The sequence below is a fragment of the Schistosoma mansoni genome, chromosome W (assembly GCF_000237925.1).
Source record: "Schistosoma mansoni strain Puerto Rico chromosome W, complete genome".
NCBI lineage: Eukaryota > Metazoa > Platyhelminthes > Trematoda > Strigeidida > Schistosomatidae > Schistosoma > Schistosoma mansoni.
Genome location: NC_031502.1, coordinates 56,134,597 through 56,161,538, shown reverse-complemented (window position 1 = coordinate 56,161,538; position 26,942 = coordinate 56,134,597). Strand labels below are relative to the sequence as shown.

General features: G+C 35.0%; 1 protein-coding gene and 1 non-coding gene across 2 annotated transcripts in view; one reads left to right on the top strand and one right to left on the bottom strand.

The window, feature by feature from the left end:
- Positions 1-94: 94 nt before the first annotated feature.
- Positions 95-26,942, bottom strand: part of Smp_162910 (related to multifunctional cyclin-dependent kinase-related) — a gene marked incomplete at its 5' end in the record, with an annotated part of 60,430 nt that continues 33,582 nt past the window's right edge. Inside the window, 7 exons of the mRNA XM_018790238.1 lie at positions 95-1,582; positions 2,626-2,786; positions 4,487-4,607; positions 4,766-4,896; positions 12,497-12,621; positions 17,546-17,663; positions 26,380-26,472. Of these exons, the coding sequence (XP_018655601.1) occupies positions 946-1,582; positions 2,626-2,786; positions 4,487-4,607; positions 4,766-4,896; positions 12,497-12,621; positions 17,546-17,663; positions 26,380-26,472 (1,386 nt within the window). The 3' untranslated portion in view covers positions 95-945. The remainder of the gene's footprint in view (positions 1,583-2,625; positions 2,787-4,486; positions 4,608-4,765; positions 4,897-12,496; positions 12,622-17,545; positions 17,664-26,379; positions 26,473-26,942) is intronic.
- Positions 7,076-7,142, top strand: Smp_tRNA_01895_Gln_TTG.1.1. Its single transcript has one exon. It is a non-coding gene (tRNA).

Sequence of the window (26,942 nt, the reverse complement as noted above, 5' to 3'; positions counted from 1 at the left end):
CCCTCACACAAATCAAATGAGATTTGTGCGGTGCATATTTATCTGGTGTTTCCTCGTACCAATATTTATGTGGTTAAATAAATAAAAAATAACATTTAAAATCATTGTTTATATTAATCGGTTTAAACCAATAAGGAAGTCTTTTTTCTCTTCTAATAAACACCAGTTTCTTGCCACAAATACAATGAAAACAAAGCTTGTAAGCAATTTTTCTGTGTGTGTGTGTGAGATCCATGTTTTGTTGAAATTCAATTCATCAAAGTGTAAATAAGTCGTTATAGATGAACAACCAACAACAATGTCAGTGATATCGTGTAAATTTTTAACCAAATATACCAAAATGAAATAAAATAATCAAACAGAAATAAGCTTAGATAAAATACAAAATTAATTGAAATAAGAGCTGAAAAAAATACACAAAGCTGGAATAAAATACTAAGACCCCCTTTTTTTATTCATTCGAAGGCGATAGGGTCGTATTGTAGTCGGTCTTGTCTTCTTTCATATTTGACGCCAGTACAAATCTTTATATACACATTGAATGTAAACATTAATCAATAAAAAAGTAGTATGTTATACAGACTGTCAAACATTAAACTGGTCTTAAAATGCATCTGACCATCATCAACATTATCATCATCAGTGTAATATATTATAAAATACATAAGTGAAAAAAACTGTAATGATGACATTGAGAGAACAAAAAAAGGAGGGGATATATATATATATATATGCGCGACTAACGAAATGGTTGCAACAATTAATTAATGATGAAAAGAAAGTAATTCATCAACCAGAAGAATAATGAAACACAATACCCAAGAATGTTTTACTCAATAGAGGAAATAAGCTTTAGATAGAACGATGACAAATAATGTTACTATCAGCATTATTATTACTCTGATCAATAGTTAGTATCCTTGAATTGAATTTTTTTTTTTCTATTTAAGCAAATGTTATTAGTGGTACATTAATTTGTCGTTTTGGTGATGTTGTCTCTTGTTGTGATGATGTATCTGAAGTCGATGATGAGAATTTGTTATGAATGCTGTCATTATTATCTAACTGAATAGTACTAATAGATGTTGTTTGTAATGTTGAATTTGTACAATTTTCTAATAAACTTACTACGTGTTCATTTGACTCAACATTTACTGAGGATACAATACTACTATTATTGTTATTATTATTGCCAGTACCGTCGCTGGTCATTGAAGTTGACGGTGTTGAACTGCAGCATATATTAGTGTGACAATCAGTTACTATTGTCGATAGTTTGTCTGTAGTAGGTTGAGTGGATAAAATCAACTGATCTGTAGTGTTACATTGTTGATCTAAAGCTAAATTACTTTGAGAAGTTGAAGTATTTCTGTCTAAATCATCATTATTATTATTAAACTTAATATTATTGATATTGTCGTTATTGTCAATTGATGATATTAATGATAATGATGATAAACATGGTAGTAGTTTTGTTGATTCTGTAGGTGATGATGGTGTTGATGCTGATGATAATCCCAATTCAAGAAATCGTTCACGTTTAAATACACTCAGCGTACCTTTAGCTTTATTTTCGTTTACACTATGTAAAGAAAAGATAGCGAAAAGGGGATTTATTTTCGTTTATAATTTACTTAATTTCAAACAAATATTGTTATTAACTAAACAACCAAGATCTAGTGACCGGCACCTCCACACTGCAACAGTCGTGCCCCCAAATGCCCTGGTACGGCCGAGAGTGGGGAGAGTCCGCTCTCCCTCTCGAAATACTCTCACATGCCTACACGTATATAGTCTCTTCCAGGGAAGTCCTACTCACTGCCTTCTCGTGGCATTACCGCTGCTTACGTGTTTAAATAAATAAATAAAATAAGTGACTGGAAACTGTTGATGCTATACGGATAATCAATCATTCATTAAGAATGATTAAACTTTCAGTTAGTCTGTCGTACGTAGTCAACATAGGGCTTGGTATAAATGTGCATTAGCTCGGGGTACCATACCACACTAATATGATAAGATGAATTTAGAAAAAGTCGACATAATTTGAGCAAATGTAACGCAAAGGTATATATAAAGAATCTGTAGAAGATCCAGACGTGTGTGAATTGTGGATACATCTATCGTCATTGTGACAGATTCCAAGTCATGTCATCCAAGGCCTTCAACTATTGTCAACCATTGGTTGACAATCCAATATTCTGGCCAGTATTGTCAAGGTCACGGAGGTATGCATTCACTGCTCCCATATGTCAGAAGCACAAAATGAATAACCCTGGGGTTACGTATATGATGTTAGGTATATAGAGTAAATCAGTTATTAGGTTATGAAACTTCGACTAAGTTGTACATCAGAACAGACAAGAGTGGTCAAAGTAAAACATACCATTGGTTCATACAGTCACTGGACTGACGAGTGTCGGAAAGTTTGAATCTCTTGGCTTACGTGAGACAACCAGCTTCCATGTTTAAAGACGAATGTAGGAGGTTCTATGTTGGTGGAAGTGACTAATTGAGACAATTCAGTTACTTACATTTTCATCAATTAATTTCCTATTATCAATTTGATTTGTTGTAATAGAAATGAATTTGCAAAAAAAGACAACAACACTAAATTCAACTTACCAATCATAGATAATTCCATCTACACCCGATTGTGCGAGTAATATACGTTTTTCCGGTATGTTTACAGCTTCACCCCATGCTAATACAACTAATTTGTGTGAATGTGCTAATTCAATAATTCCTGGAACTTTTAATAAACGATCACTTTCTAAACATACTCCCTGTTATTTATGATTAACAGTGTAAAAAGATGGAAAAACAAAAAAAAACCCACTGTTATTTGAAATGCTTTATTTAGATATTATGAATATATTTATAATCAAAAGGATAACTTTACCAAGGTTTGGGAAGGTGAATGCTACTGTGCTAGTTTGCACATGTGGGTCAGAACTGCAGTCTGTAGTCAGGTGAATTTCGATGTTTGCACTTAAACAAACTCACCGTTTTTATGATTCATCATAATCGAATTTGTTTTCAAAAAAAATGGTTATCCGCAGATAATAAGAGTTCTAACTTAAGCTCAAATAAGGTTTTTTTTCATGTCAAAATCACACTATGTCGGACTAATTATTTTGGAATTATGGGATTAAAACGACTTCTAACTTGTGTTGAAGCACTAAACCTACGGAAATCGAGGATTCGTATGTGAAAATGTACATGGATGAAAGGTCAAGATTACTGTTTATACTCTTACTACTTCTACCACTATGGGATTTGAATCGAAAACTGCATCTCTGTACTAATGTGGTATGGCAACTCGAACTGATGTACGTACATACGAAGTTCTACGTCGTGACTGACTGACTTATGATGTAACCAATAATTTTATAAACACACATGCATAGGTCAGATAAGTTAACATAGCGGTTTGTATCGATCCATCATATAAATTCAAGATGGGATTGTAAGTATGATTAAGTGCTTATTATGTTCCAAGTGTGTGTGAGGTCGCTAAACCACTCGCAAAATAACTGCTGCAGCTTCACGGGATGTTGTTGGAGATAAAAATATTTGGTGTCATTCATGTTCCTCTGATACACTCAGTCAGTCAGCTACAACGTAGGACCAGGCACACATATGCATCGGTCCAAGTTGTCATACTGCGTTAGCACAACAAGATGAACACCGAATTCATAGAAATAGTTAATTTAGTGGTGGTGGTAGTATGTAAAAGATAGGTTGTATATAAGGATATAGTATAGGAAAGAAGGACGTTATGAAGCAATTTTAATATGAAGGTTTAAGGGAAGATAAAGAGGGTATACACCTACGCCATTGTGATCGATTCTGAGCCATGTCACCTAGAGTCTCCAACCATTGGTTACGATAGTCACGCGGACCCCAACCAGGTAGTCTGCATCTGCCAACATGGCTGAGACTAGAAGTTAGTGACTTTGTGGACTGATGCCACGTTTTGGTTTGGCCGCCCCTAACTCTTTTCCAACCATCCCCTGATACACTGATAAAGATAATTGTTGTTAGTCTATATAGATTTTTCTATATCTCATTCCACTGACTCCATTAATACAATTCACACAGTAAAGTGTTAATGTTTAAGGAATAGTGGAATTAGAATTGTTTTGAACAGATAACTTGTTTTTAGTCCTCTGAGATTATGCAATGTGCACAACGATATCAAGTCATTAAACTAGACTTGTTCAACAAGGATAGAACAACATGACATATTGGTTATCTATCACTGAGTCATTTAGCGTAATATGCTTACTTCTTTATATCTTTGAGATGTATGATAACATGAATAGTTTTGCAAATTAACCGTCTTGAAACTGTACCGTTACAAGTTTATCTACTTATAACTTAAAGCTGTAGCATTATTATCTGTTCAACAAAATATTACCGATAGGAATGAAATATTTTGATGAAAACGTATTATCATTACATGGTCAAATGAATAACTTACCAAGAGTTGATGACTTAATGCAGACCAAAATAAACTTTGAAAGTCAGCATGTCGTGTATCTGCATATTCTGGGGATATTCCAAGTTGAAAGACTGGATAAATTTGTTGCTTTAACTGAAGCCTAGAGTAAGGAAGACCAAAAATGAATAGTTCTCATATAACAAAAACTAACATTATATGTTCGTTAAATAAGATTAAATGAATAACACCTAATTATTATGCATTAAGCTAAAAAATTAACCGATAAGGGACAAAGTGAAAAAAAGTTACATAACTTACATTACACAGACATTTGGATCAAAACATGATAATAAAATACGTCTTTTACCAGCATGTGTTAAGATTTCACGTAGAATAGTATCAACATAAAAGTTGTACTCGAAGAAATGATCCATTTCTGAGCTACCATCCTATATACACAGAAAAAGTAAGCAATAAAGATGAAGAGTCCTTAAGTTACTGATATGATTAAATAATAGCCAAGTGGGATTCGAATGGATCCTAATTTAACTATACCCGCTTTATTTGAATAGTTAGATGGTAATCGCTTAGTGGTTAGGGTGTTCGATTTCTAACCAATAAGTTCTCAATTTGAGCTCCGCCTCATCTACTTCGGTTTGGACAATTGGGTTGTATCATTAGCCGTAATACTAAGAGTGTGACTCACACTAAAGTACCTGGTGGATGAGTTAATTAAACTTAAAAACAACCTTCATTAGGCGAATTTGGTCCACATAACTATTTAAGTGTAGCTACTATTATAGTGACCGAACACTCAGGAAGGCATAACCAATTCATATTGCTTAATGCAAAATTACAGAGTTCTTGGGTAAATTGTGAAAAACCTATTGACAGGCATTCAACTTCGGATTGGCGTTACATACTACTTATGTCTGTCGACATGAGCAGTTTACGCCACACTATTACCTGTTGTAAAAGATAACCAATTAGGTAGGCACGTTATTTAATAGTGCAAAACCAATCAAAAGCAAAATATATTTTATACAGACTTCATTCTTTTTAGTGTCTATCACCTAGGTATTTATCAGACCTAATGGGGACTGATATTTCCTCTCATCTGTTCTACAATCCGAATCAGCAACATAAACTATGACCATAATAAAAATCCATATGTATAACATTGGGTACTTCCCAATGACGTATTGTTGCATTCGATTCAGCTATAAAACAATTCGTAACTCAAGTAGAGGGTTACGTTCACATTTATGGAAAACTATCAATACCTTTAAACAGATTAGTAGTGTAGTGTGGTCTACTTATATCCATATAAGTAGTATATGGTGATAGTCAGACATAGAATTTATTTTGGCAGAAGACCGATAAGGAAAGAACTGAAATGAAGCGCAATCGGTAGGAAAATATATGAACAATGAAATCAGAGAAGATGAACTGATATTTACAGAAGGAATAGTGAAGATTGAGACTATTGATTGGTAGTTTGCATATTAACTCTTCGCTGTATGGTTATCAGAATTTAGTGAGATAGTTTGTAATTTGTGCCTAAATACATTCTGTTATGTCTTGATCAAGGTCGTCGTCAATTTGTTATGACCTTACAAGATAAACCAAGGACGTATGACAATTCGTTATCAATTTTATGTCCGGCTTCTATCACGCGAATTATCCAGGAATGGAAATACGACTTTTCCGACTCTTACACTGTGACAATCAATGACGTTCGACCAGTATGAGTAGTCTAGCGTCCTAATTGGCCCATTGTCCGCCTGGCCCTTCCAATTGATTCCAGAACACAAATTGCAGCTTCTGTTATACGAATCTATGGGGATCATTTATTTCAAGCATACTCGGTTTATATACCAGACAGACAGACCACATCACACCTTTAAATAGGAAATAATATTTGTACAAGATCAAGCCAAATGTGGCTGTGAATATGGGAGACAGTAATCAATAAACTAAGTATGATTTAGGGACAGTAAATCGTATAATAATAATTCATAGATCAAAATGAAGCTTATAATAAGATGAATATAGATAGATACAATCTAATCGCTGAATAGTTATACAATAAGAATATATATAGAATAATCGCCCATTAATAGGTCCTGGGAATTACCCGTACTTATGTCTTCGCTAGGATATAACACATTCAATTGTCCCCACCAGTGTTCTTGTTCACTACAGTAGTAGTAGTAGCAGACATACAAAAGCTGCTAACGAATATTGATAAATCTAAAGCTTAAATGCAAGTATTTCCTGTTAATAACTCAGTTATCGTCATTCAACACTAGAATTTGCTTCAAAATTAATAAGTTACATGTAAAAACGGAACTAAAATAGTATAATGTTTTTTTTCTTATCATCTGAAATGAGTCATTAGTTGTCATAGTTACGTGAAACTGTTTACAACATGATAAAAATTTACAGAATAAGTGGATGTTCATTAGAAGAGTATAAACTTTTTGAATAGATTAGGATAACATATACATATGAGCGAATATTGTTTTCAATTAAATCATAATCATTTAGTATTGTTTGTTTGAATCTTCCCATTGATGTGTTAGGACTGCAACTGGTCAGTCGCACAAGCAAGTAGCTATCAGGACTCAGTGGCCGAGTGGATAACGTTATGGTGTTTGAAGCGAAAGGTACTGGGTTCGAGTCCCAGAGTGAACATCAACTCTGAGATGCAGGTACATCCAGCTGACGAGTCCAAAATAGGACGAAACTCGCGTCAAACTGGATTCCACTGCTAGCCACTATCCATCTTTGCTTAAATCATAACCAGTTTTTACTCTAATATATACAAAGATATTAATATTTAATAATTGACAATAATACCGTTGGATGCCGGCCAGCTCAGTGGTCTACAGGTTAAACGTTCGCGTGCGAGACTGACAGGTCCTGGGTTCAAACTTCGCGAGGTGGGAACGTGGATGCGCACTACTGAGGAGTCTCACACTAGGATGAAACGGCTGTGCAGTGCTTTCAGGTTTTCCATAGTCGTCTAGCTTCAACTGACTCATGAATTAAATTACTATAACCTCCACCAAACCCCTCTCTGATTAAAATATTAATATGTTTATATGGAAAAAACACTAAACTAATTAAACCAGTCTATGAATCAATGATAACAATGAAAAATTGGACCGTGAAGGGTGTTACAAATTACTTGTGACCACAAAGACTTGGGTTGTTGGATCGAATTCCTATAGCTTCTGCTATTTGTAATAGACGAGATCGAACCCCATAAGGAAAACTATTAGGAATACGATAAATAACTTTAAATGACTGATTTCTGTCAACTTTATGACGGCTATCGATCAAGTGTGAAAGAACCGAGGTTCGTATCGACTTGACCATATCTTTTCCTAACCACGAAGGGAGGTGTTCACTAACTTTTTGGTTCAGTTATCTGGTAGTACGCCCAATGAAAAAGGCTTGCATAACTAGTCATAATAAGTAGAAAGTACACATTGATGGTAGGGATGACATGTATAATAATAAATAAAGTAATAACATAAACAAATATTTGAATATGAAAGAAGGCTCAGAGCTTGATAAAAACCAAATTTCAAAATCTTTTATTAAAGATAATGATCATAAATTGATTGAAATTAGAAATGAACACCGTTGGATGCTCTAGCTCAGTGATCTTTAAGATTAAGGTAGTGAATGGGAACTGCTGAAGAGTCCCACTTTACGATGAAACGGCTGTTCAATACCTCCAAATTTTTAATGATGATCTAACTAAAACCGTTTTTGTGACTAAAAGCTATGAAGATTCTTTAAACTATCCAAATCCACTTATATACTAAAATAATAATCATCAACAATCAAGTAATAGAAAAATGTTTGACCTCAGTAAAAAAATTCAGACTAGACAGTATGACTGGATTTACTGATCGGTCGTTTATCATTAACTATAAAACTCTACGAGTAAATAGTATTAAACATTATTTGAATGCCAAATTTTTCGGTAACATAATTTTGAATCCAAGATTATAGTAGTGTAGGTATTCTTTAGAAAAGTTAATATGGCGACCTACACAAATTTCTGAGCTATCATTTGTCCAAAGGTGCATTCTTTTACCCAAAAAATTTTATGTTTTAGATTTGTAATTATTGATTGATGACGTCAGCTAACGTATGGGTTCTATCAAATATTTACAATTAATCACAAATCTTACATACGCCTGTTACCTCTTGTGGAGGAGCATAGGCCACCCATAAGCATCCTCCATCCAACTCTGTCCTGGGCAATTCTTTCCAGTTGTTATTCATCCTTTTCATATCTGCTTCTATTTCTCGATGTAATGTGTTCTTTGGCCTTCCTCTTTTCCGCTTCCCTTCCGGATTCCAAGTAAGGGATTGCCTTGTAATGCAGTTTAGTGATTTCCTTAATGTATGTCCGATCCACTTCCAACCTCTTTTCCTAATTTCCTCTTCAGCTGGAAGATGGTTTGTCCTCTATCATAAAACACTGTTGCTGATAGTATCCGGCTAGTGAATGTTGAGTACTTTGCGTAGACAACTGTTTATAAATACTTGCACCTTCTTGATGATGGATGTAGTAGTTCTCCACGTTTCAGCTCAGTACAGTAGGACTGTGTTGACGTTCGTATTGAAGATTCTGACTTTGAAGTTAGTTGACAGTTGTTTTGAGTCCCATATGTTCGTCAATTGTAGAAATGCTGCCCTTGATTTGCCAACCCTCGCCTTTACATCTGCATCAGATCCTTCTTGTTTATCAACTATGCTTCCCAGGTACGTGAATGTTTCCACCTCTTCCAGAATTTCGCCATCAAGTGTGATTGCGTTGGTGTTCTCTGTGTTGTATTTGAGAATCTTGCTTTTTCCTTTGTGTATGTTGAGGCCTATCGATGCAGACGCTGCTGCTACATTTGCTGTCTTCGTCTATATTTGTTCGTGTGTATGAAATAGGAGGGCTAGGTCATCTGCCAAGTCCAAATCACCTAATTGGTTTTCAGATGCCCATTGTATTCCATGTTTCTCCTCAGATGTCGAAGTCTTCATAATCCAGTCAATCACCAGAAGAAAAAGGAAGAGGAAGAGTAAACAGCCTTGTCTGACTCCGCTCCTTACTGGAAATGCATCTGTCAACTGTCCTCCATGCACGACTTTGCACTGTAGTACATCGCATGAGTTCCGGATAAGGTTGAAAATCTTCTCAGGAACTCCATAGTGTCGAAGAAGTGTCCATAATGTTCTCCGGTCCACACTGTCAAATGCCTTGTCATAGTCAATGAAGTTGATGTATAGTGATGAGTTCCACTCAATTGATTGTTCAACGATGACCCGTAGTGTTGCAATCTGGTCTGTGCACAACCGATCAAATCACAAACCTAATTATTGGGAAATTCAAATGGTACCATAATGGTGGTTCGGATATTTCCCTTCTCCATTATCTTTCTAAAAAAATGAGAACCGATTTCTTCAGAAATTCACATATCAGATATATTCACTAATGGAAAGAGATATCATAGGAGCAAACATTTGTGAATGAATATGAATAGCTGAGAATTCTTTACTATAGTCAGATATCTGATACTAGATAGAGTGAGTATTATGACAATCATTATCAATGTTGTTATTCAAAGGATGAGTTAATATTTGTGACAACTGAGCTTTCGAGGTACAAGAGAAAAGTTGATTCACACAACAAACCTGACAAATTATTGACCAAAATAACTTTCAGAATTGACAAGTGAAATGGTATATTTACATCGTGATATTTTAATGATAAACAGATTGAGAAATAAGATTGTTTTGTTACAAGTTGATATGAATATATCTGTCAATTTACAGAAAGTTTATAATATGCCACAAAAATAAACTTCAAAAGCCCTGGTAAGGCCAAGAGCGGGGAGAGTCAGCTCTCTCTCTCCAAATGCTTTCACACAGCCACACGTATACAACTACTGCGAGGGAACTCCTACTCACTGCTTTCTCACGGTGGGCCTGTTGTTTACGAAATTGAGAGGACGAAAAGTGAATGTCCGACGGTTTAACTGGGTTGGTGGGTATAGATGATCCACCTAAGGGAGTTAGAAAACCCTGATTTTAAACCAATAGTGCACATGGGCTAAAGAATCATGAGGGAGTAAATAGCGTATGAACCTTTTGTTGGTCACCGGTTACCATGGGACAGCATCTCCATACGTTGTTCCACTGCCTTGTGGATTAGACCTTTTAGTCAAAGGCTCGTAGCGTGGCTTACAATGAAAACCACCTGCTTCGGTTTGGACGCCTGTGGAGTATCCCAGCCCTCACACAAATAAGATGACAAAGAGTGGTGCATATATATTTGGTGCTTCCTTGTACCCATGTTTATGTGTTTAAATAATAAGTGCTATAAAATATTGCTTTCTGTGATGTAATAAATAATCTATGTTAAATTCTAAACAACATTGGCTAATTATAAATTATTGTAAAATTTAAAGACAGTAAATCGGTGGAGATCTTTGACATCTCATAACTTTGAGATTTTAAAGCATTGAACAGTGTCTTTCGTAAATAGATCCAGCATAATAAGACTAATACAATTATGTAAATATTGAACTATTTTACTCAAGTAGAACCATATTTCTACATGAAATAAAAGCTGATGATGTTGTCTAGAAACGACAATAAAAGCACCACATTTAAATTATCTAGCTTTACGAACTCAACATCTACCGAAAGGATTCACTGAAGCTGTAAATCCTCTTCATTTGACTTCAAACACATTTAGTTTAACGTTAAAACACTGAATTGTTTGACTGATAAAATATGTTTAGCATATTATTAACTGAACAGAATAAGTAAAATTGGATACTCCTAACAGTATGGTATACTGATTATAGTGAAATATAATAACCTTAATTCATTCAACTATATTCATACATTAAATTAAACATGCAAGAATTCTAACCAAAGATGGATAGTGGCTAGCAGTGGAATACAGTTTGACGCGCGTTTCGTCCTATTTGCGACTCGTCAGCTGGATATACCTGCATCTCGGAGTTGATGTTCAGTATGGGACTCGAACCTAGTACCTTTCGTTTCAAACAATACCAAGTGAATGCGAGAATTCTACTACTTCTAAATGCAGTAAACATTTGATTTGTCCATCAGTGATATTTCAATAACAAAAAATATAACAACACGGAATATTATGACTTCAAAAAGAAAAATCGGCGAGACTATAATTTATGGGCGAGCCAATCAGAAGCGTTTGAAGGATTTCAAGGTCACGGCGCCAATTCCAGTACCTGATGTTCATGTACGATCGGTTTACGGAGAACTTTAGAGAATACTTGACAATTAAGCGCCTACAACAAATGAGACTACTAAGAAGTTCCTGTATTAGTGACTGCGATAATTAAATGACTTGTAGGCCTTGTGTAGACTACCATGATGTTGTCCTTCGATGTAATATATGGTGAAGGAAGATGTTTGCTAGAACAGGAACGTTTATCGCTCGATCCAGTGTGAGACCAAGGCATATTATAATAATGGCCGCGGACTGTGTAATCAAAGCACCAGTAAGATTGGCTGCACTAATTGCAGATGTTACTGAAGCTTCGGCTGTTCAGTGGTATGAGTATTGTAGGGACATATTCATAATAAAAATGATAAACTTACACAACCGGAGTACACACAAACAATAATGAAGCTATGTGGTGGTGGCTGAGTGAGTTTTTGTGACTTTATCATGGTTCCAGAGACCAACTATTATGGAGGCATATGGATGACTTCCTTTACCTTATGGATTACGGTTTTAAAACCTTTGAACCTTTTTCTAACCTTGACAACTTTTTGGACCATATAAAAGAAGTGTATCCACTTTAATTATTTGGTTTTGTATAATATATTTTTACTCTATACTGGCTGATTACTGATTGGCTAATATTTTCAAGGTCACATAAGATTCGTCCAAAGGTCGTCCATGAATTATAGTCTCGCCGAAAAATCTTATCATTATGAAAAAGAAAAGAGGAATTAATCTTTAATGGAATAAATTACTTTAAGTTCCATTGGATATTTCACTTCAATAACAAAACCAAGATCTGGATCAATTTCTTCAAAACATGAATGTAATAAAGGAAATGGTTGTAATTCTACTGGATCTAAATCTTCTTCATTCATTTCTATGATAAAACAAAGAGAGAGAAAGAAACAAAAAAAATATTATTGAACAAAACGAATCAGCTGATCAATTTCTTTTTTAAGTTCATTTGTCATTAACTTATGATTATTTAAGCTGACCTAGTAACAAATGAATTAAAAGTACAAAAAAAAATACAATGAGAAGTAACCGTAAATGTTTCTTTTAGGTGGGATAACATTAATAGTAATCATTTAATTAGGACTTTATGTAAATAATTGATTATTTAAACAACAATAAAGCAAATACTATTCATTAGATTATAACAGAATAATTTTTCAGAACAATAAAAAGGTGTAAAACTATGTAAAGTAACTATGTACCTTCAATAGTAATATGTTTAGATTATGAAAGCATAGTATACAAAGTAAGAGTTCTTTGTTCAATCTTCAATGACATGTTTAGAAGGAATAGTAGGAATTAGGAAGGAGATTGATTATGAATACAGTGAGCTTGAGTGCTGTTAGAGGTAACCAATGGTTGGAGACTCTGGGTAACATAGCTCAAAATCGATCACAATGGCGCAGGTGTATACACTCTTTATCTTCCCTTAAACCCTGTGATTAAAATTGCTTCATGTTAGCGGGACATAGATTGGATTAAAGCATGTTTCATGCATGATGGTGTTGCTGCATGCTGATAGACTAATTCTTATCCAATCAGCTCTAGTCGTTGCTTGGAGAAGACTCTAGAATATTCTCATGTAAAATCTATAAATATACTAACGTATTTCTTATTGCGCTTCTTACTTCCATCTATCCTTGTTATTTGGAATATAATTTCTTCCCTGTTCAACCGTGTTCTAATTTGGGGACTTGTCGAGTGTATTGGTGTCCAAGAATACTAAGCAATAGGAATAGCTGGGTCGTAATAAGGAATATATATATAAACAGTTATAACATTTCATATCTGTCATCTTTCCTATACTATATCCTTATATACAACCTTTCTTTTATTTATTACCACCACTAAATTAACTACTTCTATGAATTCGGTGTTCATCTTGTTGTGCTAACGAGGTATAGCAACTTGGACCGATGCATATATGTGCCTGGTCCTACGTTGTAGCTGACTGACTGACTGACTGACTGACTGACAATGACACATTTAATTAATATTTTACATTAGTAAGTGATAAGCGTATATATATATATATGCCTGGGATGAATGTTCATCAGTCTAGGTTGTTCTACATAGCACTAAAACAGGGAAAAGAGAAGATAAAAAGACGGGAAACAAAGAAAGGGGATGTATTTTATCAGGAATTAAGGCACAAGCATTGCACTTGGAGATAAGCGATTGTCAAGTATCGGCAACATATATTCTGAACACTTCAGTAACGGAATAATTATAAGTTGACCAATCGACAAGCCATTTTTCGCTAGTGCCCTAAGACTGATTTCAACGTTACTCACTTAGTGAATTCATCAGATGCGAGGAATTCTTCAGAGGTGAATATGTTGGGGATGTTAGATTTCCAGAAGTCATTTGGTAAATGCCTTATTTTTGTAATTCTATTGTAAAAATTTGAATTTCGTGTTTTCGTGCCAAAAGCGCTCATTTTTACCTTCATGTCGTATTTCTCACTTAGGAGGATCTTAAACGCCGTTGGTTTGTTGGATCTTTCAATGTGATATATTGTAACGATTTACAAGGACATTCGTATACTGTATATATACACTTGATTTGTGCTTGTGGTTGTTTTTCCTGCTTCTGGATGCTTGTAAAATATATTTCTATCTTCGAAGTGAGACTTTTCTCTCTAGTTAGAGGGACTGGGACGCATCGAAATAGCTAGCTTATCTGTCATTGTATCACAGAGTCTTCGTTTTGTTCTCAGATCAGATGGACTCGTAATCTCTTCAAATACAACAGGATATGATCAAATATTTGAAACCTATACACATGTTCTACTATGTTTTACAGTCTTAAAAGAATGTAGGACGAACTGTCGTGTAGGATACTCGGCCCTTGATTGGCATTGATATATATATATATATATATATATATATATATATATATATATATATATATATATATATATATATAAACTACAAGAACGATACAAGGCCATAGTAGTTATCGATGAGGCGAATGGAGAGTTTCACTTTTGAAGATATAAATGGTTATATGGTAAACGAAAACGCATGCAGCACAAGTCCATTGCCAAAAAATAGGGAATACTTTAAAGGAAATAAGAATGACGTACTGAAAATCTTGCAGCATAATATATTATGGCTGCACTTAGTGTATTTACTGAACCAAATCCTATTTGGATATATAAACATTAAATCGATTTTCTAAGAGAGAAAGGTCGGAAACATGTTTATGTAATGAAAATTATAGACTAGTGGTAAGCTCCAACTAACTGTAGTTTATGTTTTTTCAACCTATTGTCTTCTCTGAGTTAAGTGATTTAGCCGTGAATTTTTCGTTATACTTCTAGACAACATCGTAAGGATATACTTTAAATAGAAAATGCAAATTAATAAAATATCTCCTTAATTCACGAATAGTTTGTTCTGTTAACCTGATATTTGATGGATTGTTGTTCATACGCTTCGTTTCAAATGAATCTAACATTCGAATTTCAAACTCTAAAGTATATTTTTTTTTAGTTTAAAAGAGCGTCAGTTGTTGAATGTGTTCTCAAATGCAAACTTTTATAAAAGATTCATTTACTGTGTACTATACTTTAAATCCTACTACTGTTCTACAGTTATTATCACATAAATAAATATAATAATCTTTGACCATCACCTCCAACCACCATCTTATCTCAACATAGTGCACGCAGTGTCGAGCCACCTAGACTAGTGGCCACATTGCAACTTGATCGATAACATTCGATCAGCACTAAGAAGGACGTGACACGCATGATATTGATCACAACACAGTGATCAATCAATTGTGATTACATCTCAGTCCTACAGAAGGTCAGTAGCGGCCCTAATAGTTCAGTGGTAACGTCTCTGACTGTGAAGCTGAGTGACACGGGATCGAATCCGTCAGGGAGCATCAGACCCCTCAAGATTACAGGTACACCTTACTAACAAGTGCCAAGTAGCACGAAACCCGGGTCCAGGGTTTCCTGTTGACCACCTCCAACCACCATCCTATATACTAATCTTTGTGTCGCTCTCCTTCCACTTGATGGAAAGTGATGTCCATGTTTAGTTTAATCATAAAAAGCAAGTTCAACTGTTTTAAAAATCATACTATTCAACTACAAAAATAAAGAGGATTCATGAGAAGAAAACATTTTTTACGAATATCGAATTCAAAGGAAATACGGCTGCCGAAATGTTGGATAAATGGATATCCAAATTCCTGAACAAAACCTTTTACTCAGTTAAGCTTCGGATTGTCGTCTAAAGTCGACCTATCATTCGCGGATGTGTTAAGGATGAACTTCCTCTTTGTTTTACATCGATATGCATCTATAAATTTACTTGCTCATGTGGGCCAGGTTACATAGGCCGCACAAAGCGATCAATTTTTAAACACCTCAGAACATTACCACCCGGCGTCGCTTTTAAAATGAGAATGCAAGTCATTTACCAGTTCATTACAGGAGCATCTAATTAACTCAGGACATGTCGCTCTGAAGGAGTATTCCCTTAAAATAATCTACACAATCAAAGGAACTGGGTATCAGGTAGGCTTAATCAAAAACGTATGCACTGCTGAGGCGTTTGTGATCCACCAATTAAGGCCCGAACTCTTTATCCAAAAACTATAAGTCTAACCTCCCATCTTTCCTTGGCCCTAATTACCTTCTGTATCATGTTTAAGTCGTTATTTATAAATTAATGTTTTGTAATTTTAAATCGACATCAGTTATTATTATCCTCTAACAATTTCTCATGATTATTATGACTTTTTTGTTTTTCGTTTTACTTCATATCTGCCAAGCGGACAATTATCTTTCATCTTTCTAACACCCCCTCCCCAATTATCACGTAACCTTATTTAATATTTGAAGTCTCGATTCACTCTATGATGCAATCTTTTCTATCCTACTACAGACATATATGTGGTGGCGAATTGATATGTCAAGCCCATATACCATATTATAGCTTCAGGACAAGTCAATTCACCTATCCATTATGATTCATGTTCTCACTTTGTTAATTATTTACTTATTAACCCTGACCATTTTCCTATGAGCGTAGGTGTGTGTACCCTTCTTATCCTATTTATCACATGTCTGTCATTTATCCTTGTCTGACCAGAAATGTTGGTTAGCGCTTGATTAAAGTGAGTTGGCTTATCCGCCATCTCCCAATGCGTGTCATTTTTACTTCGCTCGCTGATATTTACCATGTGCTCATAACTCTCTGGCCTGTGTCATTTGTCAATAAAACTGTAGCTGCCGCTTCTCTTTGCCTTCTGATATTAGTATGATAGCGGTTATCGAGGTGAGTGATTAACGAAGCACGGCACGACATATATATTTACCATGTAAGTATAAATACATATGTACAAATTGAGTAAATGATTTCGTCTAAAAGAAAATTTTCTTCGTCAAATTCTCCTTATTTTTTTATTTTTTTAAAATAAATAATTACAGAAAACTAATCGCCAATTATTTTTTTTAATAGTTGAGATCATGAATCAACCGTTGGATGCCGGCAAGCTCAATGGTCTAGTCGTTAAGCGCTCGCGCGCAAAACTGATAGATCGTGAGTTCGATTCTCGTAAGGCGGGATCGTGGATACGCACTGCTAAGGAGTCCCACAATAGGATAAAACGGCCGTGCTTTCAGGTTTTCCATGGTAGTCTATCTTCAATTGATTCATGATCTCAACTATATAACATTACTATAATCTCCACAAAACCCCCTTCTGATAATTATCTTTTTCTTTAAAAAAAACAAATACAAACTAGTAACAATGCTGACTTACTTTCATGAGTATGACTTTCTTTTAATACACTTGAATGACGAACATTTAATTCACGTAGTTCATTATAATTTAAATCTTTAGTAGCTACTCGTAGATAACATAATTGACCACCTCGTTTCTAAATAAAAATATAAAACAGAATAATTGTTAATTTAAATAGAAATTATAAGACTAATATGTTGAATGAAGAATATACTTTTCGATGAGAAATTCTCTCTTCAGGTTCTACAAGTCGTATATATCCAAATGAATAATCCGAAAGATTCGCCTGGTTAAAGGCGAAGTACATCGTTTATAGTATGTAAATTTAGGATTATAGATCAGAAGGGGCTTTTGTGTATATTTCAGTATTTTCATAGTGGAAATCATGAGTCACCGTTGGATGCCGGCTCAGCGGTCTATCGGTTAAGTGCTCCGGCGCGAAACTGGTAGGTCCTGGGTTCGAATCTCGCGGGTGCGAGATCGTGAATGCGCACTGCTTAGGAGTCCCATAATAGGGTAATCAAGGATTAAGTATCTTATTTACAAGTCATTATGATTAGCTTAAAAATGATTACATAACAAATGCATAATTGTGAATAAAGCGTTCAGTATAAACAATATTGTGTATTGTAATGATGAGGATTTATAGTTTAAGAGGATGATTTTGATAGAATTACATTGTTTAATAGTACAATAGTTTAATCCGACAGTTCACGTTATCTTTCCTAACAATATTGTCAGTACAAAACTATAAAGAGAAATGAGCTATTTCAAATTTCTTGTCTCCCAAAATAGAAAATTTACGAGGACACTCGAAAAAAGTTCACAAGCCCAGAACGAATTACATGTTAGCTGACTACCGACTTTCCTATCGAATCATCAAAGGGTGGAATTCATTAACTCAGCACGTGGTTGAGGTTCCATCCGTCGACTATTTCAAAAGAAAGCTGGATCAGCTGAGAGACTTAAATTGCCAGGACTAACATAGGCCATCAAGCCTCCTGTCCTTTCCAAACTGAAACTGAAACTAATAGTTTATTATGTTAATATAAACTCTGATTGAATCCTATCAATTCATAACTCCGCCTGTAACTCTTCTAGAGTTACTGCCGGTCCCAATTCCAGACAAGGAGGAAGGTTGGGCATGGGGTTAGCGATCCCCTCCCGTAGAAAAACTAACTCGCTAAAAAAGCGCTAACCAGAAAAAAAAAGTATCAGTTCATATTTTGACGATGTCTATATATTTACTTTTATAATCTTTTTGCTTGGCCTGATTTTCAACTTTATCAATCAGTTGATAAAGTAAATTGATTTCAATATATTTATTGATTTATTGATAAACGATAGGATACTTGTTATGACACTAAGGTTTCTTGTTATAACAGTCCTTTCACTTTTTACAAATATATGGGACGTTGATTTACTTTAGCCGAATATCTAGACTAGATTTCCCACCCAGTGTCTATTCTACAGTACTTCAACACAACTCAGATCAAGAATACGAGATTAGCCTGACTAGAACGTCAATATATTTCCACATCAAAAATCCGACACAATCCAACAACAAAGAACAGTCTATCGATGATAATCAGGATAGGGGAATATATAACACATATAAAATAATAATAACTTCTGAGGAGTCCCATAATAGGACGAAACTGCCTTCCAGGTTTTCCCTCGTGGTCTAGCTTTCAACTATGAAAATACTGAAATCTCCACACAAATCCCCTTCTGATAATAACTATTCAAATGTTACCATCACTCATATCAATACATAGATACAATGATGAAAATACATTCAAATAGTAAATTGTGTAACTTTGATGTTTCTATGATATAAACCCCTAAATTTTTTTTCACCATTTGATATTTGTTAATACAATCATTGTTCGAAATACCCAATACAATGACAATTAGATAAATGTTTTTTATATGAATAAAACTTCTATAGTTTATTAAGATATTCAACCCTGGAGTTGAAAGTGTTTTGTATATACACATATAGTTAAGTAATAATAAAGAAATTTCCACACTATAATCGATATTATGAAATTTTTTGCGCTTAATATCTATGTACGTATAAGTTTGAAAACCTCAGTTACTTTACATTGAAATGAGCGTCTGTTTCTTAGAAATTTATAATAAAGTAGTTGAGGTTTATGGAGAGGGAGGGGTTGGAAGGAGTCTGTTAAGAACTTTGGTTATACTCGAATAAAATTTTAAAAATTCTCCATAGACGTTTATTTATTCAATCTTAAAAATAGATTTAAACATATTTAGGAATTATGTACACATACTGTATCCAGTGAATAAGGGAATATTTTTAGTAGAAATGAAGAATATGACAACAAATTTATAAAAGTGTGATAGCAGTTTATGAAGAATAAGATAGTGATATAAATAGGTCTTTTCGAGTAGATCATGTGTTTTTGAGCTTGGGTTGTAAAGACTCCTACTAATAATGATTGTTTTGACAAAAAGATTGAATATATGCTATCTGTCTTATGATATCCAATCGCTGATTCATGGTTGGAATAATTGTTAATTAGATGAATTTCAAACAATTGTTTGATTATCAGAAGAGGGTTTTGTGGAGATTTTAGTGATTTTATATAGTTGAGATCATGAGTCAATTGAAGCTAGACTACCATGAAAAACCTAGAAGCATTGGACGGCCGTTTCGTTCTAATGTGGTACTCCTCAGCAGTGAGCGTCCACGATCCCACCTCGCGAGATTCGAACACAAGATCTGTCAGTCTTGTTCCAGAGCACTTAACCGATAGACCACTGAGCCGGCAGTAACCATTGGAGTTCAACCAGGTCTGTTGGGATATATCAACTCACTGAAGACATTGGTGAATGGTTGCTCAATTTTGTGGATTGGTTAAAGTTAGACATTAACACCATTGGATGCCGGCTCAGTGCTCTGGCGCGAGACTGGTAGGTCCTCAGCTCGAACCTCGCGAGGCGGGATCTTGGATACGCACTGCTGAGGAGTCCCACAGTGGGGCGAAACGGCCGTCTAGAGCTTCCAGGTTTACCATGTTGGTCTAGCTACAATTGACTCATGATCTCAAATATACAAAATTGTTTGATTGCTATTTGAAATATACGTGTCACCAATCTTTGTATATATTCATCGACTTAAATTGCGTTGGTGAATAAAGGAATTAAATAAGTCAAATACGAGAATAGATTTTTGAATACGTATATTTTGTACAATTGTTGAACGGAATGCGAAGCAAAACTAAAATGACGCGCAATGGAGAAGGCATGTGAGCCAACTCGGTTAATTAAGCGTTAATCAATATTTATAGTCGAACAAAAATAAGTTACTGACATGTGATGAATAAGATATGAAATGCACATGCACACGCTCATATAACAACAGTCGGGGTTGATAAGTGAATAATGAACAAGGTCAAAATGGGACTCAAGAAGAATAAACAAATTGCCTTGTCCGGAAGCCAGAATAAGCTATATGGGCTTAACATAGCAGACGAAACTACAGATATTATATCAGAGAAACATCTAATGTTAGCAAATTTCGACGCAAACGTAGCCGACAACACAGATGATGAGATTGACTATTGGATATTTTGCATACACTATGAATGTTGTATCCCTTGGAGATTTATAAATAGTAACTATGCGAACTATTTATGGACCAACATGATATGTATATTTCCTATTGTATAATTGTTAAGTAACCATACCATTCATATTCGTGCCGCCCTTATTATAAGCTTTATTTTGACCTATAGACCATTATTATACGATTCACCATTCTTTGAGTTATCCCTAGTCCATTAATTACTGTTCCCCTTATTCACAGCCACATTTGGTTAAATATTGTACAAATGTTATTTTCTATTTTATGGTACGATGTGGTCAGTTTGATTGGTATATACACTCAGTATGTTTGAGAATAATGATTCACATTACAGAGGCTGTTATTGATGTTCTGGAATTAACTGGCTGGGCTAGGTAGAAAGTAGGATCGACAAGTACTCTAGACTGCTCATACGGCTTTTATGTATCCATTGCTCTGATCGATAATTCCCTCCTCTCTGATTGGTGGGGATCATCACCTCATATATTAAACAGGGCACGCATGCAATCGATATAACAATGAACAATAGAAACTGAAATGGGATATTTTTATGATCACAGTTCTCTTATTTCCTGGACAAACACTATATATGCATAATATTCATTTCACATGTTCTATAGATCTCACCAGATAAAAGCATTCCAATTACTTTTCTATTTTTAATTTTTATGAACAGTAGACAAATAAACTATTACATTCATTGGATTAATATACATACAGCAAACACACATTTAAATAACTCTATGTTGTGTAACCTAATAAATAATGATTGAGATTGATTAAATACTATTGACGCACTGCTGAGGAGTCCCATAGTAGGACGAAACGGTTGTCCAGTGATTCCAAGTTTTCCATGGTGGTCCAGCTTCCATTGACTCATGATTTTAACTATGATGATAAAGTATTTAACAAATAAAAAAAAACAGCTCAGGAATTTTATGCCCTACAAACTAGTGTCTTCGACTTCAAATCAAATTGTAATATATAGTAGTTCATATTGTGGTGTACGCTACTTATATCGAAATAAAAAGTATATAACGCTAGTCAGGAATAGAATGTCTGTCAGCAGAAGCGCAAGAAGATCGAGTAGGAAAGAACAGGAACAAAAAGCAATTGATATGCAAATGCAGGAACATTGAAGTCTGAGACGATTGACTGATATTTGCAAAAGAAACGGTGAAGTTTGAAACAATTGATTAACATTTTGCAAATTCAGTATTCACTAAATGGTTTTAAGATTTTACTAAGATGTTCTGTAATTTTGTGTTTGAATGCATTTCGATTGTTCAGACTAAATGTTCTCATTCACTACAATATTATAAGCGTTTTCTTAGCGAGTTGGTTTTCTACGGGATGGTGTCGCTAACACAATGCCCAACCCTCCTCCTTTACCCGGGCTTGGGACCGGCAGAGTCCCCGGAGGAGCTACAGGCGTCACAAGACAAGCCCTCACATGGAATCCTGAAGGCCAAAGAAGAGGAAGACCAAAGAACACATTACGCCGAGAAATAGAGACAGACATGAGAAGAATGAACTAAAACTGGATAGAACTAGAAAAGAAGGCCCAGGACAGAGTGGGTTGGAGAACGCTGGTCGGCGGCCTATGCTCCATTGGGAGTAACAGGCAAAAGTAAAAAAACAATATTAAAAGTCAACTGATAAAGTAAAATCAAATGAGACGGGACTCGAACTTAAGACTAAATGATTAAAAAATAAATCAGATGGTTTCACTAAAATCAGTTACTAGTGTCACGAGTATAATGATTTAATAGTAACACATTGTGTTACCATAAATAAATGTACTTTTAATGTATATTTTATGTCAAATATACATATATATATAAATCACATTGTCTAAATCATTCATACTGATAATGGTAATGGTAATTAATAAAGGTGATTGTATTGATCAGTCTTATGAAAAGAAATTCTATACAAACTATCAGATTAGATTGACATAACTAATAATAATGATAATGGTAATAATAGTAATAGTAATAATACTGTCTTATTTGTTATATATAAAGTATGAAAGATACATGATTTGAGCAGTCACTTATAAAGTAATTTGATCAAACTTAATACCATTGGAGACAAGATCACATAGATACAAATGTTACAATCTAGTTTACTGTATTATATAGATTGGTTAGCTAATATATATATATATATATATATATATATATATATATATATGTACCTGAATGGCAAGCTAATATAAATCCTCCAACTCTTTATGAGGTTAAAAAAGCTATAGGGAATCTGAAGCGAGGGAGAGCAACAGGCCCTGACAGGTTTACCCCTGAGATTTTAAAAAGATGGTGGTCCAGTACTAGCAGCGATATTGACTGAGGTCTTAGGTAGATTCTGGGAACTGGACGTAATTCCATCTGACTGGTCCCAATCACTGATTGTTCCAGTCTATAAGAAAGGACAAAAGTCCTCTTGTGATAATCACAGAGGAATCAGCTTGACTAATATAGTGTCTAAAATATTAGCTTCAATAATACTTCGACGTCTGACCGAAGCTCATGAAGAGCAGACTAGAGAAAAGCAGGCTGGTTTCCGGCCTGGACGTGGTTGCATAGACCAGATTTTCACTCTACGTCAGGTCCTAGAACATAGACATACATTCAGATACCCCACAATAGTAGTATTTCTCGATCTAAAGGCGGCATCTGACTCCGTTGATCGTGAGGTTCTATGGCAGTGTTTGTCACTGAAAGGAGTACTGAAGAAGTACATTAACTTTATAAAGACTCTCTACACGAACAAAACCGGTCTAGTTAGAGTTTATGGTGAACTGTCACCAGATTTGATTACCTCGACTGGTGTTCGTCAAGGCTGTCCACTCTCCCCATTCTTGTTTAACTTTGTCGTTGACGTGCTTTTAAAGATAACACATTAATCATTTAAATCTTCAGGAGTTGAACTTCTACCAAGAGACTCACTTATTGACTTAGAATACGCCGATGACATAGTTCTATTTCGTGAAGACGTTGAAAAAATGCAGAATCTTCTTACCACTAAAAGCAACTACGCAGTCATGTTCGGGATGCGATTCTCACCCTCGAAATGCAAAATTTTACTTCAGGATTGGTTGTATCGAAACCTGAACTAATGACAGGGAGTGCAGTAGTTGAGCGTGTCGACCGCTTCACTTATCTTGGGAGTCCTTGCGGTCTGGTGTGTGACGAAATCTCAGCACGGATACAGAAGGCTCGTCTAGCTTTCGCCAACTTGCATCACTTATGGCGTAGGCGAGATATCCGTCTAGCAACCAAAGGACAGGTTTGCTGCACAGCAGTTTGTTCCGTCCTACTTTACGGCAGTGAAATATGGCCGATATGAGTAGAGGACATTCGTAGGCTACTAGTTTTCGATCATAGATGTCTTCGAAGCATTGCTCGTATATTCTGGAAGGACCGAGTAAGTAATGTAATTGTTAGGAAACGGGTAATAGGTAAGGATGGAAAATCGATTGATGAAGTAGTGAAACCTCATCAGTTGAGATGGCTGGGACACACGTTACGTATGCCCAACCACCGACTGCCCCGACGTACAATGTTTAATGATGTAGGAGTAGGTTGGATAAAAGCTAGGGGTGACCAGACCAAAACGTAGCACAAATCCATGAAGTTACTGACAAGTGGACTGAGCCATGCTGGTAGGTGTAGACTACTTGATTGGGATCCGCGAGATGATAACAACCAATGGTTAGAGACCGTGAATGACATGGCTCAAAATCGTTTACAATGGCGAAGGTGCATCCACTCTTTATGTTCTACCAAATTCTAATCTTCTGAATTATTTGTGTCCTTTTCCTTTTTCTCTTTCCAAATTTGTTCCACTGCATTATACTCCTTGAATAACATCTTCAAACCCTAGTCTTTCCGACTACTGCTTATACTCTTTCTACTTCTACCACTATGGGATGTGAATCGACAACTGCAACTCTGTGCTAATGTGGTATGGCAACTCGAACTGATGTACGTACGTACGAAGTTCTACGTTGTAACTGACTGACATATATATATATATATATATCTACGTTGTAACTGACTGACTGATATATATATATATATATATATATATATATATATATAAGAAAGCTAGTTCCACGAATCGAATTGACAAGATGTTCACTAAAGGAGAATATTATAAGGGATAGATATCTGGAGTTTGAATACGTTTGGGATAGTAAGTAATGATGGAATATAGACTGTGCATTTTTTTATCTGATTGTGAACTCTTTAATTAAATGTAGTTGTTATAAATTATCCAAAATATTGTCAACATGTATGTAAATGAGGGAAAAATAAAGGTATCTGTTTAGAAGAATCGTATAGAACAAAAGAAACTTATTAGATCCTGTTCTTGAAATCAACAAGGGGAAAATAAAAAGAACCCTTAGTTACTTCATAATATATCATTTTTTGACTGGAAGTGTTCTATAAATAATAATATTTGGATACAAGCTTGTATATAATCGATGGAATAAGAGATGGTGATGGATATACCAGGAATATCCATCATAAAAATATAAGAAATCATAAGGTAAGCTTAGAAAAACAATTGAACATTAGAGAATTTCTAACAGTGCACTTCAATAATCACTAAAAGACTTGTTTACTTGCACTTCATATTTTGATATTTTTGATTTTACAGTTCATTGATCACTGCGTAGTGATAAATGTCATATGTGTCGGGTCCTTTTTAGTGCAGATCGAATTCTATCGATCAAGGTACAATGTGACTTGATATCGCAGGCAGTATGTTGATGTATAAGGTGGTTGTTTGAAGTAGTCGACAGTAAAACCCATACCTAGCTTTCGCGCCATGTGGCACTCATCAGCAAGAAGTACAGGTAATCTTGATGGAACAAAAGTTCCATGGTGGATTCGATCCCGTGTTACCCAGCTTCACAGTCACACAAGTTACCACTAAACTATCCGGGTAGTGACCTCCTGTAGGACTGAGATGTATTTACAATTGATTGATCACTGGGTAGTGATCAATGTCATGTATGTCAGATCCTTTTTAGTACAGATCAACCTGGAATTGAACCCAAAACCTTTCATGTCTCATGGTAAGTCATAGATCGGAACCCAGGAGGTTACATGCCTAACTTCAATCACTTCCCCATATCGTGCAACCTTCGTCTAATACCATTATCATTAGGTAACAGCCTCAAATCCGACATGTATATTGTATAACTACTGAAAAATATATTACTCACCTTTTTAGATATGACTACAGCATCAAAATCATGATAAACAACAACATGATGATCTTTAGTTAGTTGAACATCCATTTCAACAAAATCAGCTCCCTTGATAATAATGATGATGTTATATTTTCGTATCCAATGTAGTATGATGAACGACAGAGTGAGCAGAAATGGAGAGAAAGAGAAAAAAACAGACAAAAACAATAACAATTAAATAAGGTGAGAAAGAAAAAACACCCAGACATATTATTACGATTTATATAAGAAATAGAGCAAGTTATGAACTGATCAATAATTGAAGTTCCCTATGATGTGAAATAGCACACACACACACACATACATATATATATTGAAGAAAGAATATTCAAAGGAAAAGAAAGTGGGCTACAGTAGAAAATTTTAAAGGAAATCAACATTTTCAATAATCAATCAAATTATTCTTTAATATAAAGTAAAAGAATGATAAAATCGAAACAGTTCAATGAAATTATATTCAGTTTAAAGATCCTTTGGAAGTCGTTGATAATGTTGAAATATCTATGAATAAGAAGAAACAACTGTTCATGAGTCAT